The sequence below is a fragment of the Manis pentadactyla genome, chromosome 8 (genome assembly GCF_030020395.1).
Source record: "Manis pentadactyla isolate mManPen7 chromosome 8, mManPen7.hap1, whole genome shotgun sequence".
In the NCBI taxonomy this organism is placed as follows: domain Eukaryota; kingdom Metazoa; phylum Chordata; class Mammalia; order Pholidota; family Manidae; genus Manis; species Manis pentadactyla.
In genome coordinates, this window is record NC_080026.1 from 37906737 (window position 1) to 37934575 (window position 27839).

Consider the following 27839-nt stretch of genomic DNA (forward strand, 5'->3'; position numbering starts at 1 on the left):
TAAACTATTCTTACAAAACTTGACAAGGAAATGGGTTCTGATTAATCAAAAGCTGGATGAACCTGAGGCCTATGTCCACCCACTGACATCTACAGTGAATAGAGTCCAGGAGTATTCGTACAATAAATACATGTAAGACCTCAGTTTACCAGTTGCAATTAGAAGAATTTTATGTTTAGTTTAAGCTTCATAGAGGAAAAATTCAAAGTAATTTTTAAGGCAGAATTTCTTGACCTTCCTTCTTTGGTGTCATAATCACTAAAACTTTATTTAGGAAAACTGTAATTATTTAAAAAAGAGGAATCCAGTCTAGAGTAATTTGGCATATTTATGTATTAAAAAAATAAGAAACCAATCAATAGATCTATAACACACAAATACATATATATAAACATTTTATTTTAATAATACTCTTTGTCACTTCAATTTAAATCATTCCATTATGAAAACGTCTTAATTGAAGAGAGAGTATTTCTTCAAAACTCTAATTAAGCAGAGCTTTATCAATTAAATTTACAGCAATACAGCCTTTAGAAATACATAATTCTTCATTTTACAATACTTCCCCTTTAAAAATTTATCATAGTTTGTCACAGATTTAAAATACAAGGCACCTAATGCTATGAAAGGATAACACAGTATATGTAGTGTAAGTGAACCAGATATTTTCCCAAATAAATCTTTTTAAAGTCCCACTAAATTTGCATGAACATAGTTGGTGCATAAATTAAACATCTGTTCTATGTTATTTGCAATATTCAATAAAACTCAAAAATATAATCCATACCTATTATAGGCAGCTTATTTTAGCATTTTACATGTAAGAAACACTGATTTATATACTTAAATGATTTCTTGAAAACATTTTCATAATATAGTCCAGCATTTAACAAATAATATGTGAAAATAAAATCTCCAGAACATTAGGTTTTTATTCCTTGATTAGTTCAAATTATTTCATCAGCTGAATTCCTTGAGATGTGTAAGGCAGGTTGGTCCTTTACATAGACTGTAGACTGGAAATTCCTTTAACTCTAGTGATTATGTACACAGCTACATAACAAAGTACTTCATTATGAAAATGAAGAAAACAGATAGGAGGAAAATATATTTTAAAGTTTCAAAGAACTGAAACTGTTTTTTTTCAGACGAGGCACTGAAACATTTTTCTATAAAAACTTGCCAGAGATTGTCTCTTCGCTCTATAATGTTCCACCATCAAGCTAAAAACAAAAACAAATACAAAATCAGATTACAATTGTCATAGCTTTAATTTTCTAAAGTTCATGTTTTAAAAAATTATCTCAGCATTGAAATATACATCAAACCCAGTATATATACTTAATAACTGTATACTTGAACTTGATGTGAGTACTAGAACTCATGAATGTCAAAAGGTGACATCCAATACTATTTCAAGATCATGTAATAACAGTTGCATTCATGGTATATTCCACTATTACCCCTGCTGAAACAAAGACTCCTGCCCACCCTGTCCTACTTCACTCTCTCATAGTTCACCTTCTTCAGTCTTTATTATCTTCCCTTTATCTCACTTCTAAAAAAAGTACCAAGTCCTTGCCTGGGTGGGAGTGGGTATGAGTGTGAGTAAGGGAATAGTGTATAGCCCAGTGGGGAGGCAAAATGCATATACTATAACTTTAATCATTTTTATTATGTAAAAAATTTAAAGATGGCAAATAAATACATAGTTCTGCTCTGTCCCCAAACCCTCTGTAAAAAGACAATAAAGGGACTTTTTTTGTAAAGGAATAAACCACATGGACAAAGGGAAGAGCAGAAACAAGAAAAAAGCAGCTAACTCTTAGCTAGCAGTGAGAAATACAACCAGATAGCTCTATAAGGAGGGGTGAAGAAACAATAAAAAAGGGAAGATTCATACAAAGTTTACAGAAACAGCAGTTACACATTCAGATGCCCTCCCTTCACTTTTCACAGCTGGTTAAGTTCCTTTTTCCCCCAAAGCTTTGACGTTTACTCCCTGAAAGGGGTAGTAACGGAGGATCTCTGGAGTGGGAAAATTTCAGGCACAATCCTACATGGCTCAGGTAAATGCAACATTTATGTAGCCTAGAACAAAGTAAACACTCATACATTTGTCCAAAATTATGCAATGTCTATACTGGGATGGCAAGGAGGCAGGAATGATACAGGATTGGAAAGCAGACACATAGGGTGGTGAGGGAAGAGGGGGAAACTAGGAAGTAATCTATCCTCATCTAACACAGTGGGAAACCCAGCTGAAGATGCCTAAACCCAGGAAGTCAAGAAATAGAAGTGTAAGCACAGTATTTAGAGATAGGGAGGAAAATATCAGAACAAATGGCTAAGGGTTTAGAGGGATTCCTCACAGTGGAAACAGAATGAAAGTGGGATGGAAGTGCAGGGAAGGGGCCAACTGCATTGTACAAAAAGTCTTCAACTCTTTGAACGATGTGCATGTGCAACCATCATAGCAGTAAAAACTAGAATAAAAAATGACCAAAGGAAAATACAAAACCAAGACAATTAGCCTTGGGCTAGAGGTGATTTTACCATGCAGATAATGAAACTTAAGCTTCAAAGCCAATGAAAGTGCAAGGAGTTGACAGGAGTTGTTCCTGTGAAGAGGGGAAGCCCAGTTACAATTAGGAAACATTTCAATTGCCCAAAGTTGTCTCAGAAGAAAGGGACCTGAATCTCCAGCAATTCAGTAATTTATTATTATCTCTCATTCTAAATAAATACATCATCACTTTGTACATGCTAAAGATATATGTTGGATGTATTTCATGCATTCATTCAGTGAAATACAAAATATCATGTATTCCTTTGTCATGTCAGAAGTATAAAAGATAATACTTCTTAAAATTAGAAAAAACTGATAAATATTCTTGAAATATTGTTAAGTGAAAAAGCAGTCAGAGAATTAGGATATACATTGTGCCAGTCATGGACAATATACACACATCCATAAAGAAGAGGCCATATATATACTACAGCAATACATTTTTTCTTACTTTTATACTCACTTTATATTTTTATACCTTTCTAAAGTATATCATTAAGTAAAACAATGGTCCTTGGCATGAATAAAATTAATAGTTAAAACTTGGGATCACTTAATTTGAGTCAGGCATTTACGTACTTTAAACTTATCAAATAGTTAATACTTCTAACATTTTATGAGGGAGGATCTATTGTACTCCTATTTCACAAGTAAGAAAACAGTAACAGAAAGGTTAGAACCTTGCATAAGGTTGCACAGCTAGTACATGAAGAAGTTGGAACTTGAACCCAAAAGTTTCACTTCAGAGTTTGACTCCCTCAGCCTTTAGGCTGTGTTGCCTATCAAACAACTAATTATGGAAAATCAGTTATGTATTTGAGCATTACAGAAATTATCCTTATTCAACACTAATGCCAACTAACATACAAACCTGGACTACAAACAACAGCTAATTAGCTCCATCTTCCTGAGAAACACCATGCATAGGAATGAGACTCTCACATTGCTCACTGTCTTCTGGAACCCTTAAAAAAAGGCAACAGTTAAGGAGTTAAAGAAAACTTTGTAAGTGATTTGAAAATTATCTGTTTCACTGGCTCTTCAAAGCTGAGAAGTCAAAACTCTCTTAAAAAGAAAGAAATTGAAAAAGAAAATTTGAGGCAATGTTATGTTATTATAAATTTTGTTCAAGCCAATTAAGTTAGCTTTCTACACTTAAATTCTTTATTGTAAAGCAATAGCACTTTGGTTTTACCTGTGAATCAAAACATTTTTAAAGTAGTTGTGACCAAACTATCTTATCACCCAGAGTCTGAAGAGTTTATTTTATCTGGCATAATACATATATAAATTATAATCTTTCAATAATTCTTAACAAAATCTCTAAAAGCTAGGCTAGTGTGATATGATTCCTAGCTTATTTAGCAAATATTATTTTTTAAAAATTTATATTGGCAATAAACCTACCTCTGAATTCGATGTTTTCTGCATATAAAGGCAAAAATTCTTCTGATTCCCACCATCACAGGATCCCAATTATTATAATGGCACAGGAGAGTTGCAATAAAAAACGAAAAAAATACAGGAATAGCGCCTGCAAAAAATAACCAAGAAAACTGCACCTAAAAATAAAAATAAAAACCCCACAGTTATCATTAAGACAGTTTTCCTCTTTAATGTAAGTTTCCCATTTGTGAAAACTTGTAGGAATAAATTAAAACACCAGAAAGATAGTACTAAGCATTGGCAATATATTATTAAGTATATAATTATTAAATATAAGTATTCAAGACTTATGTGATTCACTTAAGTTACCAACAAAAATACCGATCTGCTGCAAAACTGCCTAAGGAAAGCCAGGAGGCATGCTTTTCTTTTATTACACAAGTATGTATGAGAGCAGAACTAGGAAACTTTAAGCTTTCGTCTTACACAACATGTTGCCCATTTCTCCGCTACTGATTACTGCCTATTTTCAAGCTGATCCCTACCTTTCAGTTTCTGAAGTTATTTTTAAAAACTCACATTTTAAGAACAGTATGATCAACTGTGATGTTACTATGCATGGCTCTTTTCTGAAGATTACTAAAAACAGATTAAAACTCTAAAGTGCAACTTTTGTAAGCCTTTTATTACTAATTTGCAACAAATTCTAATCCTGACTCTTAAAACTAAGTTGGTTACCTGGTAACAAATGAAAAATATTCAAAAGGAAATCACAACTAAGTAAAATAAAGACTACAAAGAAGAATGCTTTTACTAAGAAATGTGAGCTGGAAAAGAGCTCTCAGCCATCACCAGGTCTGACCTTCTAATCCATCATTTTATCAAGAGTAAGATACCATAAAGTTACCAAAAAAAAATTCTTCCCTTTCACCAGTTTACCTTTGCCATCTAGATCCAACTAAGGATAAAAAACACTTGTCAAAGAAGCTCCCACTGCATGACTACTGGGACTTAGCTGCAACACACTGATGGTTTGCTTTCAAGAGTGATGAAAATAGCAACTCCTATCTTTAAAACAGAAAATCTGTGCTTGCCTTAAGTTTTTTTTTTTTTTAAAGGTTTGTAATCACAAGCAAAGAAAAGCCCTCTATGTAACAGCTAAAATATTCCACAATTCATGTTTTAAGCTTATCTTTTGGTCCCTGTCAGGAGTTCCGTATGTTTGCATAGATGATTTAAGAACAAGAAAGCAGGTTTCTACATGCCATCTAGAATGTTACTGCCTTTTGACTTTAAATCTTGTTGGCTTTAATTAAGTCTGCAAAGAATGAAATTACATTTCTCAGCTAGGGTTATACTTTCATCATTTCTGATATTTCACATATTAGAACCTCAAAAGGGTTCTCACTTTTCTCCCTTTATTTTTAGTGATAGAAATCCTTTTTCATGACTCAGCCCCAAAACAAACCAAAGATGGTTACATTAGAACAGTAGCAAAGGCAGCTTATTAATGGCACATTAAATTTTGTTGGTAACTTGAAACTCCAAATGTTTTTAAAGGCCTGGAAATTTAAAAATTACCAGGTTCTCAGCTAATGTGGCTTAATTGACTGTGCACCATTAGAGTTAACATTACTTGTTTATATCAAGGACAGGGAGTTAAGGGCAGGAGAACTAGAGGAAGAGGAGAGACTGGAAGAGGATTATGCCTTCCTGACTTGGCTAGAGGGCCAGTCTTTGACAGGAGTTGGAAGAAATGTCTGTCTTGGACTCCTCTCACCTCTGACTTACCTCCCTGTGCCCAGGGTCTGCCTTTGCCACAACACTCACTCCCCTGCTCCCTCCGATTCCAAAGTCCTCTCCTCTAGTGTCTGATAACTGCTCTTCGCATCTGATTACAGTCATGGGGTAGAGAGGGCTAACTGAATCATGCAGTTAATTGTGTTGTGCTTTAATTTCCAGGTATGCAGTTAATTGTGTCATACTTTAATTTCCAAGCTTTAAAAACTTTTGGACAATGATGTGCAGATTTTTATTTAAATACTGAAACTTCGTTGTATTATAGTTTTTGAATTGACAGTGAAATGTATCCTTTATTTTTCTTCAGACTAAAAAAAGTGGTTTTAGAGGGCTGCCATCTAAAAAAGTAATTTCTTCTTAGACTTGTAGAGCCCTAGCTTATGTAACTGCCTACTTGAGAAATAAATCTGTACCCATCATGACTCTGGTACCAACAAAAGAAGAGGTTTCCTATCAGTGCAGAGGCAAGAGGAGTGGTGATTTTAACTTTTGCAAACATTGTTGAAGTTTCCTGATCATACTCTGAGCAGTGAGGTTATACTAGAAGTAGTGCTTCTAAATATATTATCATGACTTCATAAGCATAAATAGGCCCAAAGAGTGTTCTAAACAGCCCAGTCATGGTGCTTATGTTACCTGCCTGGCTCTATAGGAGGCTGTTTTCTGGCATGGGACCTTGACATGAAAAATGCTGGCTGGGACACCAAACGCTGAGCACTTCCTGTGTTTCTGCATTAGATTTGGGTTTTAGACTGTTTTAGACTGTAAAACGCTTTGGGAGATGACAGTAATGTGAATGCAGTAATTTTATTGGAAATAACTGTAACAAAATTCACCTGGGTTTCCTCTCATTACTGGATTCTACTCCAAAGAAGTATTTGGTAAATCTAAATGGATAACCTGTGTGCTACATATTTATTATAGAACAACATTCTGTGTTTGGTCTACATAAAAAATAGTTTGCTGGCTATCTCCTGCCCAGGTTAGTCTTGGTTGCCATACAAAATATTTTTAAATGTTCTCTGCATGAAAATTTATGTTGTATTTTTAAACTTTTAGGGGCTTTATCTATTTTTCTAAGTCAGTTAACTGTACTGTTTGAAAAAGTATTTTGCATCTATTTTTGTAACTTCATCAGAAAAGAATCACAGGCAAGACTCCCTCTGGTGCAAAACATATGCTATTCCATATCATAGCACCATTAGTCAAAGTAAAGGGGTTTTGTCAGAATAATGCTTCTATGAGGGACTCACATGAAACACAAGAATAATCACTGACAACTTCTAACACATACATCCTGCTTATATGGTGCGCGCGCACACACACACACACACACACACACACACACACACACACACACACACAGGCTGAGTAACCATAAGAACACCTAGGACAGAGCAGAAGGCAAGAGAAACTAAAAGCTTCCACACTGTTATCAAATTAGTGGTGTAACATTCTTGGAATATTTGCCAGGATAATTAATAATCTAGAAAAACTATGATGCATTTTAATGACCCAAGACCAGGAAAATATGACAAACTTATGACTGATGAGAGTTTAAAATGTAGAGTTGACAGAATGATTTCATGAGTATTCAACTAACCATATTTTATAACTGAATGAAAGCAAACTTTATAAAGATAGGTAAAACACTAGATGACTTTTAAAGCTCACTTTTAACAGTGTAGTTACTTGTGTGTTGCCAAACAAAAAACTTCTAATTTGATTTCCAACAAGCTATGAAGACAATTTTTTAAGATGAAGACACTTATTAGTGAAGAAAATTTCCTACATAGACAAAAAATTGTGTAATTGCTGAATATATCTGAATATAATGGTGGATGCTTTCTATTATATAAAATATCAATTATAAATAGGTTAAAATAATTAGTTTGTTTTAAGCACAATAATGTTGATAAATGCTAAAATTTCAGAAACTATATATAAATACGGTTGCCTACTATAATCAAAAACTCCCATGCAAGTAGGTTTCTCCTATCATGTTTCTGTGACAGCTCTAAGGTATACCTTGCTCCCTTCTCTAGACGGTATCTTCCTACCCTATCCCCACCAAAGGCCCAGCCTACTCATTTAGCTGGCTGCTTAGTTCTAGATGTGAAGACTGGTTATGTTTTTCATAAATTACATGTACATATATTTTCCCTTTTCTTGTGTTTTGCCTTCACCTTAAAATTTTTGCGAACAAATCACACATTTCTTAAACTAGATCCCTTGTGATAGCTCCTAAAATTAACTCAATTTTACTTTTTCAAATTTGCAAAAGCTATTTTCAAAATATCAGTCCAGCAAAGTACATTTACACAGCAGGCTACCAAAATCATCCAATAAGCAGCATTTCCCAGTTTTACTAGAATAATTTTAATTGACAGTCAAGATTATGACCCTGAGATGTAGAAGGACCTGGATATTATTTAAAACTATAAAGAATCTAATGATGTATAGTATTAGTGTTACATATATTTTACAATATTTGCACTGTTTGAAAAGTGCATGGTATATGACATAATTCTCAATTAAGGAAAAGATCTCCATTTTTAATCATGACAAATAAATAAGAGTTTACTGAACCATAAGACAAAGTTAAATATTAGCACAGAATTGTTTTTTAAATCCATCTTTTAAAACCTATCAGAGAATATTTCGCCTTTCTCCTAAAAATTGCACAAAGACCTAAAAAGTTTTAAAAATCTGATTATAACTTCTACACATCATAAGCCTTTGGATTTTCAAGTATTTCCTCTTCAAATGTTATTAAACTAACCCCACCCCACCACCACCACACACACAATGTTTTACTTAATACTTAGATTTAAAAGCTAACAAATATTGAACTAAGTGATAAGTAACTACCTTACATAAGCATTAGGCAATGGCACACCTCTTTTCTCTGTTACCCCTGGGAGTACTGAAGGAACTTCTCCCTTTGGCTGCTGGGAGGGACACTCAGATTCTCTTTACTGTCTAGTTATCATTACCAATATTTATTGCAAGAATCCCTGAATCCAGCCATAACTTTAGAGAAAAGCCTGTGCTCTGAGTCCCAATGGAAATGAGCGTTTGCCGAGAAACACTACTAGTGCGGCTCGCATATAGTCTATAAGTATTCGCATAGTGTTAGGCAATCTTTGGAGTTTATCTTAGAAATCAAAACACTACTATTTATATGATAAAATATATCCCCTATTCCATACCGCCGACTTACCAAAAGACATCTGGAACAAGATAATTTCCAAAACTGGGGAACTGCATATAAAGATACTACTCTTAACTTAGAAATTAAGAAAAAAGTTGAAAAGCTAAAAAAGCAAGATATCCACTTCTTTGACACTTTTTATATCTCTATGTAGTAAAGCACCTCAGGAGAAAAAAAGCATCAAGTGTTATTCATGGTCAGATCCTTCACAATTTATTCACATCCCTTATTAACTTTCATTACATCTGTTTTAGTAATATACCTAAAATATCTAATAAATAGTTTGCCTTACCTTTTGCATACACATGTCAGCTATTATGGACAGAGGTATTGTAAGACTTAGTGCAAGTGTGCCTATCAACGATGAGGTAAGGAAGCAGCCCCTAAAAAGGAAAAAAAGAAAACAGGCATTTCTATATTGAAAAAGTAAATGAACCAAAGGAAAAAAGACTGATCAAAGACTATCCTACAATATAGGTATGAAAAATCAGGAGCAAAGAAAAAACTTAGGATGGACTCAGACATAAATAATAAAGTTATGAGGATGGCTCAAAGTTTATCTTCAAATACTAAAAATCCAAATATATTAGTACAAAAATTTCAAAATACTTTATGCTATTTTCAAGATCTGCTTACAGATACTCTGGATGTAGAGCTTTATATTTCATTAACATTTTTCTATAAAACTATCAGAAGAGTTCATATAGTTTGGTGATGATACTTAGCTAGCAAAGCAAACAACTTTATTAAAATTGAAGTACAATACCTCACACAACATACACTTTTAAGAAAGTGATAAGCCAGCATGTTGAGTCTGTCAACAAAGCAAAAAGTATCTCACCCTCATGAAAACTAAAATTAGTCCTTAGATGTGTGTTGCTCTTTTGGTAGCTAGTATTGAAAAGAAAGAGCTAAGTATTTTTTAAGGATATTTCCTGTAGCTTTTCATTTTTTGAGGAATCATCCTAACCAACATGTAAGTTCCTCATTTTATTTTCACCTTGAACTTCCAATCTTGCTATCAAATTCTGAAATATCAATCTGCATATAATTTTGTTTAGTTGAAGGAAATAATTCAGGAAGGCAAGCATTTATACCAACCAGATAAGCCATTTATAAAGACTACTAACTTGGGTGTTAAAGAAGAAAATGAGTTACAGGTCAAGATAAAACTATAATGTATATAGTTAGGACTACAGACCCCTGGAAATTATAGGCTAGTAAATTCTACTTCAGTATTTGTTAGAATTAATAATGCTGTCCTGCAATAAGAGAGACTATCTTGACAAAGTGTCACTCAAAGTATTCAACAGAGGCTAGACAATCAGTCCACTAAGGATGACGCAAGTAACAAGAACACAAGTACTAGTGGTTTCCACTTCTCATGAACAACTCTGTGAAAAGAGGGTTCAGGGGTCAAATTTTTTTTTTCAATGCAGCGTATGTTCTTAGAGACTTATAATACAAAGTACAATTACAAAAAGTCTGAGACGAAGTATTTAAAAAACCTGTTTGATTTAACAGTTTTTCCCAATTAGTTGATGGCTAAATCCTGTTTTCATGTATTAGCATTTCAGGGATATGCTCCAGGAAATGCTGAGACAGGACTGGATTCTATCTTCTAACATTTGTACTATTAGTACTGTACATGGACTGAACAGTGCACTTAAAAATTTTTTAAATAAGCAAGTGACAAGTACACTTGTTTAATGTACAAAAAAAAATTCACTACTGCACTTGTAAATCCGTAGTTTACTACTCAGCACTTGATTAAATATACTGAAGTTCACTGTTCTATTTATGCTTAAGCATGCAATAACCTTGCTTCCCTAAAAAGAATCATCATACAAAGATTATGATTTCTGATTTAAATTTTAATTTTTTTATGATTTAAAAAGATAAAAAATATATAGAGATATACTTTCTATCTTGGTTTTGTTACCAATAACACCTAGCATTTAAGGGATATGTTTGTTTCATTATTGATTCACTTACTGCTGCTAAGTTGTTACCATAAGTACTCTTAAAACGCTTGAGTGTAGAAGTATATCTGAAAAATAAACCTTCTTGAAGTCTTGAAAAATCTACACTAGGTAAGGATGAACACAGCTTTGTCTCCTAATGTATGACTTTGAGTGTCCAATTTAATTACTCCACAATAAACACTAATACACACAGTTGAGAATATAAACTGTGTTCCCTCTGTGGAGAAGGACTTTACAATTCTCTGTCAAAATCTAAAGTCCACATGTTGAACTCAGCATTTATCCTATAGTACCCTTACACATATATGCAAAGACATATATAAGGATATTCAGTGCTGTATTATTTGCAAAGCAAAAGACTGGAAGCTTAAAATGTCTCTCAATAGGATTGGTATGTAATAAGGGCTTAGAACATAGTGGATCAGAAGGACTCAGGCTTTTAAAAAATGGATTAAATCGAAGTGTGGATATGTAAAAATTTACAAGACAATTTGTGTGGAAAAAAGATATGGAATAATATCCATAGTATGCTCCTGCTTGTGTATTAAAAATAAAACAAACGGGAGAAATTAAGAGATTGTTAACATACCTCTATATGTACAGAAAATTTTGTAAAAGGTTTAGCAGTTAACGGTAGTTGCCTCTAGGAAAAGGAATGGAAATATGCTATAAAGGGAGATAGATTTCCTTTTCATTGTAAACTCTTTTGTACATATTTATTCTTGTAATTTTAAAAACATCAAATAAAAAGAGAATAAAATATTCCAAACATGTTATTCACTATTACTTTAAGTACAAAATTTTCCAAGGGAGCAAACTCAAAAAGCTTGCATAACAGACTACACGTCACAGCTTATGTTTGATCATCCCCAAAGTCTACAGTAAATTCTAGTGAACATACTGAAACTTTTGCATGTTTATTAAACATATTACTAGTGTTCAATAAAGATGAGTACTAATACTTGTAGGGGGTACAGTCCATGTTTATTATGAGTCTCAACGTAATAACAACGTAATAAGGACCATACTAAACCTTTCTCTAGCATAATACCTGAAGATGTGAATTATTTATTTCAAATATGGACAAACTCCTTGCTTTGACATTTCTAATTTAAACTAAACCTAGAGAACTAGAGAATATAAATGTATTGAAATACAGTAAGTGCATGATTATTTAAAATATATGGTTCATTGGATTGAACCATATGAAACTGTAGTAAAAAATGGCTAAAGAACAATAATTCCTCATAGTTCAACTAAGTTCAATCAAAACACTTGCAGTAAGTAGTTCTATCTGCCCAGAACTAAATCAAGAGGAAAGATAAATAATAAAAGTGATAAGAAAAGAGTGTATGACATATTGTAATATATAAAATAAAATATGTAACAGTTTTTGGTTAAAAAATTTTTTTTATTAAAAAAATTACCTAAAGTACTTGTAATGAAAGATAGAAAAGTGAGTCACTTAATGGATTCTGATATCAAAGAGTTTTAGATCAGCAAAGGTTAAGCACATAAATTCTACAATAAATCTTTAAGTACTAAATGGAAGGAAGCAAGTGTGGAGGACATCAAGAAAACAGAGATATTTTCTTAACTGGAGAGGGAACAGAAGTATTGGCAGAGCATTAAGGAAGACTACATGGAAATGGATATTTTTGTTGCAGTTTTTGCAAGGAAAAACTAGTCACTAGCCTTAATTGGCATATAATAAAACTAATTTAGCAGTTTAAGTACAACTTGTGTTTCATTTTAAGTTCCTATCAGATGGAAACAGGACTAAGTATCAAGCTCTATATTTGAAAGGTTTCTTAAACTCCATACATGATTCTGTTTTCAAACTATTACCACACATCACCAACATATTTGATATAATAACATTTCAAAGTATGTTAACATCTTAAATGAATCAGAGGTTAGGGTTTCCTTATCTGGCTCACCCGTATGAAAACTCCACAGAATAAACAAAACAAAAAGTCTATGAACAACCACACATACATTCCAAAGTCTCTTAAATAAGCATGTAAGGAAAGTACCCTATATTCTCACTTAGAACTTACATTATTCATATTTAGGACATACATACATCTCATAAGCTTGGATGTCCATTAGATAATGACACATTTCATTTGTATGACACCCTACTTTCTAAAACACTCTCACAAATTTAGACCATTCATAATGATTCAACAAGTATTTGTTGAGCTCCTTCTATATGTAAGGCACTCTTCCATATAACGGGTACAGAGAAGTTAAAAAACAAAAACAAAGTTCTTGCTCTAATGGCGTTACTGTATTAAACTGTTAAGTGTATGGGGTGGGAAGGTGTACAGAAGGGGACATCAGAAGACAGAAGAAATATAAATGCTTAAACTATCCAAAGTCCATAAATTGATGACTAATAAATCATAGGTAATAGTACATACCACAACCACAGGAACTCTGAGAGAACCGTTCCAATAAGGCCATTAATAATAATGCACATTAATACTACTTTATTGGGAAACTCAAAGTCCTCAAATCCAGTATAATGAAGTAAAAAGAAACCTGGCCACAAGAGCAGCAGATTAAACAGACCTACAAAACCTAAATATGTATAAAAGAGACAAAAATTAGTAATTGTGATTTATTTAAATTTTCCAAACTTATAGCTCTATAACCAGAAAACATTAGATTTTGCATAAAGGGCTCCAACAGGTTTCCTTAATTGGGACCTCTGTTTATTTTTCAAAGTCAGTCTTGTGGACAGCTCACTATCAGAAAAAATGTATCAAGCAACTGGTGATCACTGAGTCTTCAAAGCTCAATTATTCACACTGCATGGAGCAACCACTGTGCAATAAACAACTTAAAAACAATTGAAAAAGAAGGGTTGTTAACCTGAGCTCCTAGTAATACAGTGCCCTAGACCTTAAAGTAATAATTGGTGCATGTGTGTGCATATGTATATTCAGCCTAAATCAATTACAAGGAATTAGACGGTTTGCTCTCTGATTTAACTTATTTTTACGTCTAAAACATCTAGAGAAAGGTTCTGGCCCTTCCAGAGCTCCTAAGCTAGCTGGTGAGATAACATACATACACAAATAGCTATTCAACATATGAACTAAGCACAGACTGACTACTGTAAATGAAAGCTATAACATTAAACAGTTAGAAGTATGTGCTCTGCAGTCTGACTGCCCTAGGTTCTGATCCCAGCTCTACCATTTACTAACAGTGTAAACCTTAGGCAGGATGCAGAACCTCTTTTAAGACTCAGTTTTCCAATCTGTAAGTATAAAATAGTATTTAAATAGGCTACTGGGAAGATGGAACATTTTAAAAAAATGTAGCACAGTACTTGGCACAGAGTAAACAGCTAATAAAGGCTAGCTATGATTACAGAAATTAGGTTTATATATGATTATATACATGTGATTATAAAGACTATAAAGAAAAAAATTACAATTTTATAGTGATTTTTATTGTACTTTTTACAGTTAACATCAGAGATCCACTACCACATCCACGAGGTAACTATAGAGCTTTCATAAATTACAGTAGATACATATTTTATATTTGCTGCTAAACAATAAACTAGTTTTTATGACGACTATTTAAATTTTAACAGGACTGAAGCACTCACTCTGTCTGCTGCTAAAGACTCTCACCCACTTTCTCTGAAGACCTGTCTTGGAGAACAAACAAGTCTCAGCCTTTCCCAGGAAGTTCCCGCCCCTGCTCATCCGACACTCCTGCAGCTAACTAATGATGGTGTGGGATTCACAAGGCCACTCCTCATGACTGAAATCCTAAAGGCTCAAGGCCAGGAAATCTCTGAGGTGTACATAGACATATTACCTGCTCCTGCTTCCCCTCTTCCTCCTGCCCCATGTGCCATGAACTGGGCCAAATCTTAACTGTACCTGAGACCATGTGGAGCTTTCCCCTTCTTTCCCCTGCTTCTCCCATTCCCTTGCCAGTTCTTCCTGCAGAGCACCTCCTCAATAAATCACCCATACCAAATCCATCTTATACCCTGCCTCTAGCAAATCCAATTTAAGGCATCTAGTAATAAAATAAATCATAAGGTATTTGCCTTTCTCTCTCTGACTTACTTCATTTAGCATAATACCTTCAAAGTCCATCCATGTTGTCACAAAACAGTAAGATTTCATTCTTTTTTATAGTAATATTACACTGTGTGTGTCTGTGGGTGTATATCCCATCTTCTTTACCCATTCATCTATCAATGGACACTTAGGTTGCTTCCATATCTTGGCTATTGTAAATAGCCCATAATTTTTAATGAAAATAAGGACATAAACTAGAGTGGCATTTTACTTATCATTTGGGGGCAATTTCCCCAATTCCATGCTTCCCACAATTCAAAAATAGCAAAATGTGCAATACAACAGGTATCCTCTCATATGTTTACAGCAGCCTAATTCTGTCATATAAGCGAGGGGAATAGCTGATTCCCGGGCTGAAGATATTAACATGAAAAAGGCATTCGAAGGCATTTCTTTATCTCACATTGAGGCAGTGTGCATTCCCTCACAGGTACACACTATGCAGCATAAGGTAATAGGAAAACATTGAGATTGGGCTTCAAAATCTTTAAAATCTGATGGTTTTAAAGAATCATAAGGAGGGGGAAGAAGAGTTCTTTCCTATTCCCCCCAAAAACCAAAACTGTTCATTCAGAGTCAACAGTCTCACAAGTTAAACATATTCTTACCAAAGAACATTGGAATATCCAACTTATCTTCTCTGTCTACTTTTCTCTTAATCATAACAATATAGACAGCATAGAGCATGGCTCCAACAAGAGACCAAATGGAACCTGTAAAAATCAACATAATGATTTAAAGCACTTGCTCATTAACTCATTCGGCATACACTTATTTAAAATCTAACAATATATCAGATACTATTTTAAAAAATGAGTACATGAATATGAAAAGATGAAGTGTAGCTCACCCCATCAATGTCCCCCAAGAGTATAGGGGAGGAGTTTAAAGTGTAAACAAATAAATGTAAAAACATCCACCTCAAAGAGCTCGTCAAATACTTGATATACATAATAGTAAAATTCATATATAAGCAACACTGTTTTTTCATTTTGAAATAAATATTTCCTATCATCCTCTGCATAAACAATTTTCACACCCAACAGTGTCCAAATTAACAAATCTCCCCATCTCTAAGCTGTTGCTTATACAGTTCTTCCCATCACTGTATATCTTTTTTAATATATATTCCACTACCATCTTCAAAGCTATGTTTAAGTCCCATCTCTGCCATTAAGGATCCTCTTTCTTCTCCACTCAATGTCCATCCTACTTGTCTTCTATTTTGGACAATTTAATATTTACTATGGTTAAATACTGTGTTATTTTATTATCTAGTGGCTTCACTTTGCAAATCTCATATAAAGATTACAATCAAGAACTTAAAAACTGCAAAAACACAATTTGTATTTTTTAATGTTCCGAAATATCTAACATAACACAAGGTTCACAGCACACACATAACAAACACTGATTCTCTTTAATGCATTAACTCTTTCTCAAAAACATTTAACCTTTAAAAACAGCAAAATAACATGCTGTCTGCCAAGTGAACACATTCAATACTTTAATGAATAATCCTAAAGTTCAAAGTTTTACTAGATCTATTTCTTAAATTATCTTAAATTTTTTTTTTAAAGCAAAGGGAAAGCCTATCAACAAAATCTCACACATACATAACAAACACATATATTGTTTAACATGTACAAAGCTGCTCTGGGTGAGAAAGAGGTGATGCAGTTCAAGACACAACTTACTGGGCAGTAACCTGGGATAGTTTAGAATGCATTGTTCTATTCAATGTCAAATACCTAAAGGATCCAGCGGGAAGTCATTACACTGGGTTCTGATTACCTTTGTTTTTCTTAACCTAAACAATGGATCAAAAACCAAATGTTCACCATACTAATAACTGCAAGAATCACAATGAATGACAAAATTAGTGGATTCAAGTATAACAGGAACAGGATACTTGTTAGTCTCACAATATCTCCCTATAAGACGCTTCTTACTTACAAGTGGAAATTTAGTGACTATACTGGAGCAACCTGGCACACACCACCTTAAAATTAATGTTATTGGTAATGTGACAAATCAACATCATGTGCCTTCTGATATGATGTGCTGATCAGGAGACAGTATCACTTCCATGGTATTCTCACCAATAATGCACAACACAAATTTAACCATAAGGAAGTATCATATAAACCCATGAGAGACACTCTACAAAAGTGGAGAGTATCTTTCAAAAGGGTTAAGGTTGCAAAAGACTAATGACTGAGGGAGAGTTTCAGATTAAAAAAACTATGGAGACATGACAACTAAATGCAATCAGTGGTCTTAGACCGAAAAAAAACACACAAGTGGAAAAAATGGTAGAATTTGAAAAGGATATACAGACTAGTAATTATTATAATCAATGCTAATTCCTGGTTTTTGTAACTATACTACAATCATGCACACAGTTAACGGAAAATCTGGGTGAAAGCTATATGAGAATTTTGTGAACTGTTTTTGAACTGTTTCTACATTATTTCCAAAGGAGAGTGAAAATAAAAAAGGCCCAACTGGTGCCCACCTTCTGTGTGCATATGTGCATGCACACAGACACACATGACGGTAAGCACAAAACTTTCTTGTTTATCCTAACAGAAAGAATGCAGAATCAGATACTTACCTATTGTATCTCTTCCAGCAGACTCTTCAGACCCTGACAGGTTTACCAGCACAATACCTCCAATGCTATGAGAATAACAGCATTACTGACGAGCAAAATACTAAATTCCTTAAAAAGGCCAATGGCGAAGATATGAATTATTTACAAGTAATCAATCAAAACTAATCTCAAATTTGGGTAAAATTAAAACATTCAAATAATTTGGTGATTTTATTAATTTCTAGCAATATTATCAGTATAGTGTAAGTGGTAAATTGGTATTGACTCATTTAATTCTCATAAAATATACAGTATTACCTTAAAAAGAACATATTATTAGTATTACCATTCCTGTTTTACATGAGAAAACTAATGCACAAAGAAATGAAGTAACCTGACTGAAATACAACAGCTGGGATTAAAATGCAAGCAGTCTGCCTCCAGAGTCCAGTGTTTAATAACCTACTATGCTATCTACTGCCTTTCAATGAGGGAAGAATTAAACAACTTGCCATCCCTCTTTCAATCTTACTTTTGGAATATATTAAACTCATATAAACCTAGCAATGGCATTTATGCTTGCTTATTAGTAAAACCTAAATTAACAGTAAAACTATCTTCAAATATTTAAATAATCCCATTATCTTAATGGATAAAAATAAGATTGAATTAATGATGTAGAGAAATCAGAATCCATTCATTCAATTGTTATTTATTGAGCTAAGCACTGGGTTACAGCAATGAACAAGACAGATATGTCCTCATATCTGTTTGCTGTCCTCATGGAGCTTATTATTTCTATGCATCTTATAAGTTGCATATATTTTTCAAGCATATGAAATACTGCTGATTTAAAAAAAAATCAGTCTAATTCTTTCACCTACTGATTAGAAAAATCAGGTCACACTGGGAAAGGAATATTTAAAATGAATTTTTTTTCCTTTATGGAATTATACCATCACAAGTCAAATCTAGTCCTTACATTAAATATTCATATCTTTTAATTAAATCATCAGAATTTTCAGCTAAATAATCATTGCTCAAATTCAGATTTAGCTATTATTTACTGAGCACCCACAATACACTAGAAACCAGATATTTTAATTCCATTTAGATGATAAAAATAAAGGCTAAAAATATTGGGCACCTATGGTGCACCAAACATTATTTCAAGCATTTTAGAAGCTTTAACTCATTTAATCTTCATAATAATCCTTTGAGACAAACCCTATTATTATTCCCAATTTACAGATGAGGAAACTGTGATACAGAGAGCCAAGAAATTTGCCCAAGATAGCAAAACTAGTAATGATAGGAGGTGGAATTGGATTCCAGGTAGTTCAGATTGAGGCCATCCTCTCTGTTGTATCTCAGTTGATGAAATAAGACCTTTTAGCTTATCAGATTTCCTTCAAGACTACTGCAATGTCAGATTCTTTTAATAACCTCAGAAGCTGAGTCTCACTGTATAAGGCCATTTCAAAAAAAGTATTAAACAATGTTTAATACAGTATTCTTAAGAACATATAATAAATATACAAAAAAAATCTAATCTATGTTTCTAGACTACAGGTCAAGCACTTTTCCTCAAAGAGACAAATTTTTAAGGCTAATGCACTATATGGTTTCTATTCCAACCAAACTGTACCATTGCAGTACTAAACCAACCACAGACAATATGCGGTAAATGAGAGTGGCTGTGTTCCAACAAAACCTTATTTACAAAAACAGAAAGCCAGCTCATCTTAGTTTGCCAACCCATATTCTAGATCTATTTTACTGCACTCTGTCAAAATACGTCCATCCTCAGCGTTTTATATCCATTTCCTTCTTTTTCAAACCTTTCTTTATTAAGATAGCACAAACAAAATGGCACTGACACTTTGGTTGGAGTTTCCTCTGTATAGAGTTTCCCAAAAAATTAAAAGTAGAACTACCATATGATCCAGTAATTCCACTACTGGGTATTTATATGAAGAAAAGAAAACATCAATTTGAAAAGATATATGCATCCCTAAGTTCACTGCAGCATTATTTACAATAGCCAAGTTATGGAAGCAACCCAAGTATGTATTAATAGATGAATGGATAAAGAAGATATAGAACAAATATACAATGGAGTATTACTCAGCCATAAGAGAAATGAAATCTTGATATCTGCAGCAACATGGATGGATCTAGAGGGTATTATGCTAAGTTAGATAAAGACAAATACTATATGATTTTATTTGTATGTGGAATATAAAAAATAAGTGAACAAAAAAAATCCAAAGCAGAAACAGACTCACAGACACAGAGAACAATCTGGTGCTTGTACGAGTGGAGGGCATTGGGAGGATGGGCAAAATAGGGAAGGACGTAAAAGGTACAAACTTCCAATTACTAAACAAGTAAGCATGGGGGTGCAATGTACAGCATAGGGAATATAATTAATAATATGTAACAACTTTGTATGGTGACAGATGGTAACTAGATTTATAGTGGTGGTCACTTCCTAATGCATATTAATGTTGAATCACTATGTTGCACACCTAAAACTAATATATTGTGTGTCCGTTACTCTTCAATTTAAAAGAAAGAAGATAGTGCAAAGAGAAGTCAGAAATTAGCAGAAATTCTGAATAAATTTGAATAAACCCTCATTTACTTCCCAAATACAAATACATTGTATTTCCCTAATACAAAAATATGTTTGGCTAGAACATTAGCCAATCATGCAAAAGAATAAATTTCCAGTGGCCATAAAGGCTAAATAGTAAATAAGCTGGGTCAACCAGACTACCCATGGAAACCACCATGGTCAACTTACCCTTTTATCTAAAAGAGGAAAACACTTAATAATAAAGAGCTACCACTTACAGGATTACTGAGTACCAATTTCTATGATAATCACCCTTTATATACATTCATTCCAAATTTTAAAACAAGACTGTAAAGTAGATGTTACTGTCATCATTTTTTAACCTAAGACCTCCTTTACCTAGAGAGTATAAGGGAACTTACAGAGGCAAAAAGCAGAACACTGATTCAAACGCAGCTCTGACAGCTAAGAAACACTACTCTCTCCATTAAATCATTCTGCTACCTTCTCTGATTTCTAATTTTCCCTCACAAAAACAATCGCTTTATCAAAATCAACACATATTTTTTTAGTACTGTCAGAGAGCAAAGCCCAATGGTAGCCCTTTGGTGACACAAATAAGTATAAAACAAGGGTTTGGCCTTCAAGGGTTTATAATTCAGTAGGGAAGGGAAGACAAAGATACACAAAGTCAAATAAAAATAAAAGATGGAAATGTTATTATTAACAATACTGATGTTATACAGTAATATAAAATTGCAGATGAATTATACTTAAAGATTACTTAAGGCTGAGACAATCAAAGAAGACAGCATGCTTGATTTCTAGAAGTAGGAGAAGCGAAAAACCAAAAGAAAAACAAAATGTAGAATCTGATTTAGGAAAAGGAAATAGGAACTTGGGAGGTTATGAAGCGTAAGCTGCCAAGTTAAATGTGAACATCAATAGAATGCTTAGCAGGGTCTAAAGTCACATGAAGGGGAACCAAAACTGCCTTAGGGCCCTTATTCCAGTTACCCTTCCCAGAAGGTTTGGAAAACTAGGCAAGGATGTGTGCTACAAGGGCGAGAAGCCAATGTCCACTTAAAACTTTCTTTTATTCTATATAATATAAACTATCTTTGCCTATATAACATAAATTATCCTATGTCACTAGGTCACTACTAGAAATTTTTTAAACATGTTATTTTTAAGCAGAGTAAACCAGCTATGTATCTTCTTACCTTAAAATTACTGCTAACAGTTTAGAGAGAGTAAATCTATCTCCACTGTTACTTGGAAACACTGCAGCAAGGATTAAGGTAAAAAGTCCTATGGGGAGAAAAGATGAAAAAAAGATACATTAACTTAGATACTGTCAAAAACAGCCTCTAAACTGAACCATGTTTATTCTAACAGTATAGATCAAGGATGGTCCTATTTATTTGAAACTAGTAAGAGAGCTAAATTGGGCAGAATAATATTCTTACCTCATCATAATCAACCATGTGTGCTAAAGTTATTTTTATACTTCAAACATACTTTTTTCTCTTCCAAATTTGGAAGGTGAGTCAATTTTTAAAATAAAACACCTTTCATAGGGCAAATCATGTTTCTGAAGTAAGCAAATACATTTAGCCCAAGGGTCTAGAAAAAGGTCTGTAGGAAGAATATGTAAAAGAAAGGACAACTATAATAACAAAAAGCCAGCCTATAAAACTTTTATTATTGTATAAAAAATACTGTAATTGAAGGAATGTAAATAGCACAAGGCTGTGACACAAAACTATAAAAACTGTTACAATACACTAATGTACATTAGAACAAATGTAGTAATTTATAATAAGATAAAAATGTGTGTATTTGAATATATGTATCAAAAATAGGTCTTGATTTCTAATGTAGGTTTTGAAAACAAATTTCTTACCAGAAGTTGAGGACAAAATATTAACTATAGCAACTTGTGTGTCTGAAAGTGCTTCTTGATAGGACAAATTTGCCAAAAACCACTAAAGAAAAAGAAAACACAGTGAAACCTAATGAACTATATATTTATATCTGTCATTACAATTTATAACATTTTTTTCTCTCCCTAAACATTTCATCATGAGGTTATAAATGCTGCTTTGTGTTGAAAAAAATCACAGACCCAAAAAGAGGACATTTATAATTAGACCTAAGATATCTGTTATCCAATTTCCCTTAAGAAATTAACAATACTTGTCTAAAAATTAACATTCATGTTTTTAAATGAGGGTAAAATTGAATACCAAACCAACTTTAAAATTTGCCTTATCCAAGCAATATAAGCATTCTATTAAACTTATCTAAATCATATTTAAATTTGGGAAAATTCTCAAATGTTAAAATATGTACAGATGAATATAACCTGATGAGAAATATATTAGATAAGATGATGCCTACGGGGATAGATCAAAGCAGCTAGGCAGGCTGAGAGATAAAAGGCTATGTTCACTTGGAAATTTAAAAATGTCCAATGACAACTGTGAATTTATGGGCTAATTGTGATTGCTTCTTTGATTCTCAGTTTGACACAATACAAAGAGTTCTCATAATTCTGGATATTAATTAACAGAAGTTTTCCAGGCATAAGAATTTTTTTTCTTTTGTTTTCTTTTGCTCATCTAGGCCAGGATATTCTTATATTCTCAACCCTGTGCCTACCTTAAGGTATAAGAAATAAGATTTTTCTTTTGCCAAAGTCTGAGGGTGTATATGTGTCCACAAAGTTCATTTATTTTCACTGCTATCAGATATTCTAATGCATATTATCATAACTCATCTATTTTTCTGTGGATGGATACTTTTTGACTATTCCCAACAATGCTACTGTGGACATTCTAGCATGCCTCCTGGTGCATATGTGCATGAGTATCACTAATGTGTATATACCAGATTGCTGTGCCAAAGTAAATTATCTGCTTGTCTGTTTTTGGTCTCTCTGTTACTTAGATTAATTAGATAATCATATTCCACTGAAGAATGAGTTTTGTTTATTAAGAAATGGACATCTCTTGATCTCTCTCAGACCTTGTAGTTGAGTGAATGGTATAATTATTAGCATTTACATTTCAAAGGAGCAGCCTAGACACATGATCTTAGAGAAGTGCTAGAAGGTAACAGCTGAGTCTAGTAGTCTCCATTCAGTCTACATGGTACTCAAGGGTAAAGATGGAGCAAAACTATGGCAAAGTGATTCTGATTCTATCTGTAGTCCTCTGATTTCCTAGAAATGCCACTTGACTTTCTATATTACTTGACTTTCTGGACAAGAAAATGAGGTAGCAACTGATGAAATAATCAAACATATATGGGCAACAAACATATATGGCAATAGGAGTCACAATCTGCTTAGAGTTGAAGTGCTAGAAAAGAAGCAGAAGATTCTGCCCTTAATTATCTTTTGGAGATATAATAATGCATATAAGGTGATAATTAGTTTTCTTGACCCACTTTTCTTACCACTTTTATACTTAAATACTGTGCTCATTTTCCAAACAGTCTCACTGGTCTCTGATAATGCAAGATAAATAAAAATGTATCACTTAAATGGCAGTCATTCAAAGATTATAAGAATTCATCATTAGCTATGAACTCTTTCCAGAAAGACCTCTCTATTCTCCACCTTTCTCCATTCTCTGGCTCTCAAACCCATGGCACCCTATCACAGAAGACCCATTTCAATTATCCTTCAATAAAGATTATCCTTACAATGTTTCCCCTCATAATTAGAGTTGAGTGAGTATACACTTACTATTAATCTATCATAAATAATTTCTACAATATTTCATGAGTGCTAATTCATTTCAAAATTATCATAAAAGGCATTTTTGGTAAAGCCTAAGTGACCTGTATATTTTATAGAAAGAAATTAAAACACCATAAGTCCTAATGAGACATAAGATATTCAAGAATTGGCATACTATGGTAATTATTAACTCCTTTGACCTGCACTGCCCAATACATTGGCCACTAGCCACATGTGGCTACTGAGAAACTGAAATGTGGCTAGTCTGAATTGAAATATTTAGCAATTTAAATTGAAATAAAAACTGAAATTGAAATGAGCTAGAAGTTGAAATACAGAGTAATTGAAATGAAATGTTTAAAAGATTATAGTATAAAAAATGTAAGCTACCTCATCAATGATTTTATATTGATAACATTGAAATATTTTACATGTAGTGGGTTAAATAAAAATATAGTATTAAAATGCACTTTTCTCTTTTTTCTTACTGTAGTTAGTAGAAAAATAAAAAATACATATGTAACCTGCATTTGAAACTCACACTATATTTCTACTGAATATTACTGAAGCTTAGCACTCTATTAAGTTAGGTTTCCAAAAAGCTATAGCCTGGGCTATATTACTCTGACTCTCTACAAAAATACCTTTACTAAAGACTAATATAACTCTCTGTTCTTTAAACTTATTTAAGATTGATTTTTTTTAAAGATTATTAAAAGTGGAGCAACCAAGTGTACATCAACAGATGAGTGGATAAACAAAGTGTGATACATCCATACACTGGAATAGTATTCATCCTTAAAAAGGAAGGAAATTCTGACACATGCTACAAGGATAAATCTTGAAGATATTATGCTAAGAGAAATAAGCCAGTCACAAAAAGTAAAATATTGTATGATTCCACTCATAAGAGATACATAGAGTAGGCAAATTCATAGAGACAGAAAGCATAATGGTGGCTGTCAGGGCTGCACGATGTGTGAAAAGGGACTTATCATTTCATGGGTACAGAGCTGCAGTTTTGCAAGATGAGGTAAGTTCTGCTGATGGATAGTAATGGTAGCACAACGTGAATATACTTAATGCCACTGAACTATGCACTTAAAAATGGGTTAAAGTGTTAAATTTTATGGTATGTATATTTCCTCAAAGATTTAAAAAGCTATTATCTGCACACATTTATCTATAAATCTGCTATACAGAATACTGCTTTATTATAATAAGAACATATGTAATACATTTTCTGAGTTTTAGGTTAGGAAAAAGTTTGCTTCATCCTAAGAAAAGAGGTATTTCCTTTTAACAATAAGCTGTGTAACTCAGGAGGTTTTCCTTTTTGCCTTTCTGCTATTTTGCCTAGAGATGAATTGTGTGCCCACCTCAAGTAGGTTTCTTCCTTTAAATCAAAGTTACTAATATAATCATCTCCTTCCACAGCCAGCTTTCAAACCCTCCTCCTCCTCCAACACACACACACATTACCTGTTTAGTCTGGCTCTAACTTTTCCCTTTTGTTTTTTACTCTTACTATATAGGTGTTTTTATTATGCTCCACCTCGAGTCTCCTTTAGAAATTAGGTAACATGTAATTAATCTTAGTCTTGCCTTATGTTCATTTCAAATAAGCAAACAGAAGTCACAACTAATAAATTGGACATTTATTAGCCCTTGGAATACTCCAAATATATGAGCCTTTGATTTTATTACATATGTAATTATACTACAAGTCCTAAAGACTTTTCGATTTGCACTGTTGAATATATTAATCAGGGTATCACTCAGATAGAGATTATTCAGGCAGAGGAAAGAGAAAAATGGACTGACTAAGCAGTAAGTATGAGAGGCAAAATTGTGAAGTAAAAAAACCTTATGGCAAGGCTTATTGACATTAGCATTGCAATACCTATTGTTTAAGAAAGATCAGCATAAATTTGTATCTTAAAATCTCATGCTAAACAACCTTGGATTAGGCTACTTTCAAAGGTATAAATGAAGGAATACTGAAATTCAGTTTTAAAATTCTAAACTTCAGAGTTTCCACTAACTCAGACAATCCCTACTCCTAGCTTAGCCCAAAATAGTATACTCCCTCTGACTGCTATACTTTATTGCTTTGTGAAAACTTTAGACAATTTTTCAGTTTCTAAATAATAGAGAAGCTGTCAATACAAGAAATTCTGCAGAAATGTTTACTCTGAGTATTTACTAAAATATTTGACATTTACATAAATTTAACATAAAACTGCAAAAATATTCATTTGATAAAATCAATACATACAATAAGCTCTTATTGGACATTTATTAGCCCTTGTATACATCATAGCATTCTTTGCTGTATGACAAGCATTGCTTCCTCTTGATACTCTAATTTCCCAATGATGCCAGACAGCAGAATGTCAAGTCATGATTAAGCAACCTAATAGTCTTGTACGTCAATAGTATCTTGTTGGTATGTACACTGTCTTAAAATTCAAGTTAAAAAAAAGAGAACACCTACCACAAAGCAAAAAAAAAAGCTAATTTTTGCTACTTGAGTTGCAGTAAGTTTCCCCACAGTTTTGAGCAAAGATTCTTGTTCTTTCACAGTAGGATATGACATGCGAGACAACTTAGCTTCCAACGCATGGCTTGATGGAAGCTGTCGAATCTCCATGATGTTACTGAACCTTACACGGGACTTTTTGGGAGCTTAGAAGGAAAAGCATAGCACAAAATAATTAAAAATTTTCCCTTGCATCCGACTAAAGTCAAAAGCTTTAATATACTAATAAATGCATATTTTTTAATCCATCTGTGATGGACAAAGAAAACCCAGGGCATTTTTGCTTATTCAAGAGTTAACAGGAAAAATGTTTGAATATATAAAAATGTTTCAAAGTTTTTGAACTGCGACCAACATTCCAACAACGGTTCTGCAATTGTGTACATACACAACTGCCTGGCTCAGGTTTATAATATGATTATTATTGTATTATTCATAGAAAACTTTATTTGGACTTTTTTCTTCCTGGATACCCAATTTATAAGAATTATTTTCCTGGTCAAGCATGCAGAACATTCCTCTATAAGGTCCATTACTTGCAAGAGAGTATTATGGATAAACACTGTGCCTCACATTGAAGCTGTCATTCTTTTACTCAATCCACAGAACCAGCAAAACTCCCATAATTCATTTAAGAGGATATGATATTGTTCGTTTAAAAATATGTATGTAATGAAACCACAGATATTTCTGGTATTTTGAAATTATTTCTAGTTAAATTAATAAAAACTTCCAGAAGACTATAGGCCAAGCCAATACCACATGGAAAAGAAGTATTGCCAGGTAATCCCAGTCAACCCACTATCCAGAATTACTAATTTTGGGGGTGGCTTGACTGAAGCTAAAATGTCCACCCATTTTTTAAGTTATAAAATTCTAAGTTTGCTTACTTTTTTCAGTATGTATGTTTGTGTTCTCAGGTTTTTCACTTGGAAGATCATTAAATTTAACAGGAACATATAGAGGTTCACTCTGGAATGTAACAGAAATAGCAACAAATATAACGCCAAGAATAACAGCTGATATATTAGCTAAAATTTAAATGGATGCTATGTAGACATGAATACTACTCAAAACATGGCTGTTTACCACCATGTTATATAGCAAAATTATCCCAAAATGCATTTTTAAGACTTCAAGGGGAAACAAATGATCCACACAAGTACAATGACAGAAAAGAATCAGTTTCAGTTTAAAGTTTAGAAATGTATCAGAACAGCACTGGTAGATTCTGATGTTTAACATTTAAAATATCATAAAAATAGACCTCTCTGGCCAACATCACCCTAATACCAAAACCAGG

The 27839-nt window shown here is 33.2% G+C and overlaps 1 protein-coding gene across 3 annotated transcripts in view; it reads right to left on the reverse strand.

Annotated features, from left to right (window-relative positions):
- Positions 1–378: 378 nt before the first annotated feature.
- The window catches only part of SLC35F5 (solute carrier family 35 member F5), a 40484-nt gene continuing 13023 nt past the window's right edge, over positions 379–27839 (reverse strand). The window contains exons 6-16 of one of the 3 annotated variants that reach the window (XM_036886619.2): positions 27427–27508; positions 26492–26682; positions 22153–22234; positions 21470–21557; positions 17687–17751; positions 15678–15782; positions 13381–13540; positions 9262–9352; positions 3977–4131; positions 3441–3534; positions 379–1223 (exon numbers count right to left, since the gene is read on the reverse strand). In XM_036886619.2, the coding sequence (XP_036742514.2) occupies positions 3459–3534; positions 3977–4131; positions 9262–9352; positions 13381–13540; positions 15678–15782; positions 17687–17751; positions 21470–21557; positions 22153–22234; positions 26492–26682; positions 27427–27508 (1095 nt within the window). In that variant the 3' untranslated portion in view covers positions 379–1223; positions 3441–3458. Of the gene's footprint in view, positions 1224–3440; positions 3535–3976; positions 4132–9261; positions 9353–13380; positions 13541–15677; positions 15783–15806; positions 16880–17686; positions 17752–21469; positions 21558–22152; positions 22235–26491; positions 26683–27426; positions 27509–27839 lie in introns of those variants that run through there. The other 2 variants (XM_057505676.1, XM_057505677.1) reach the window with 2 other exon arrangements.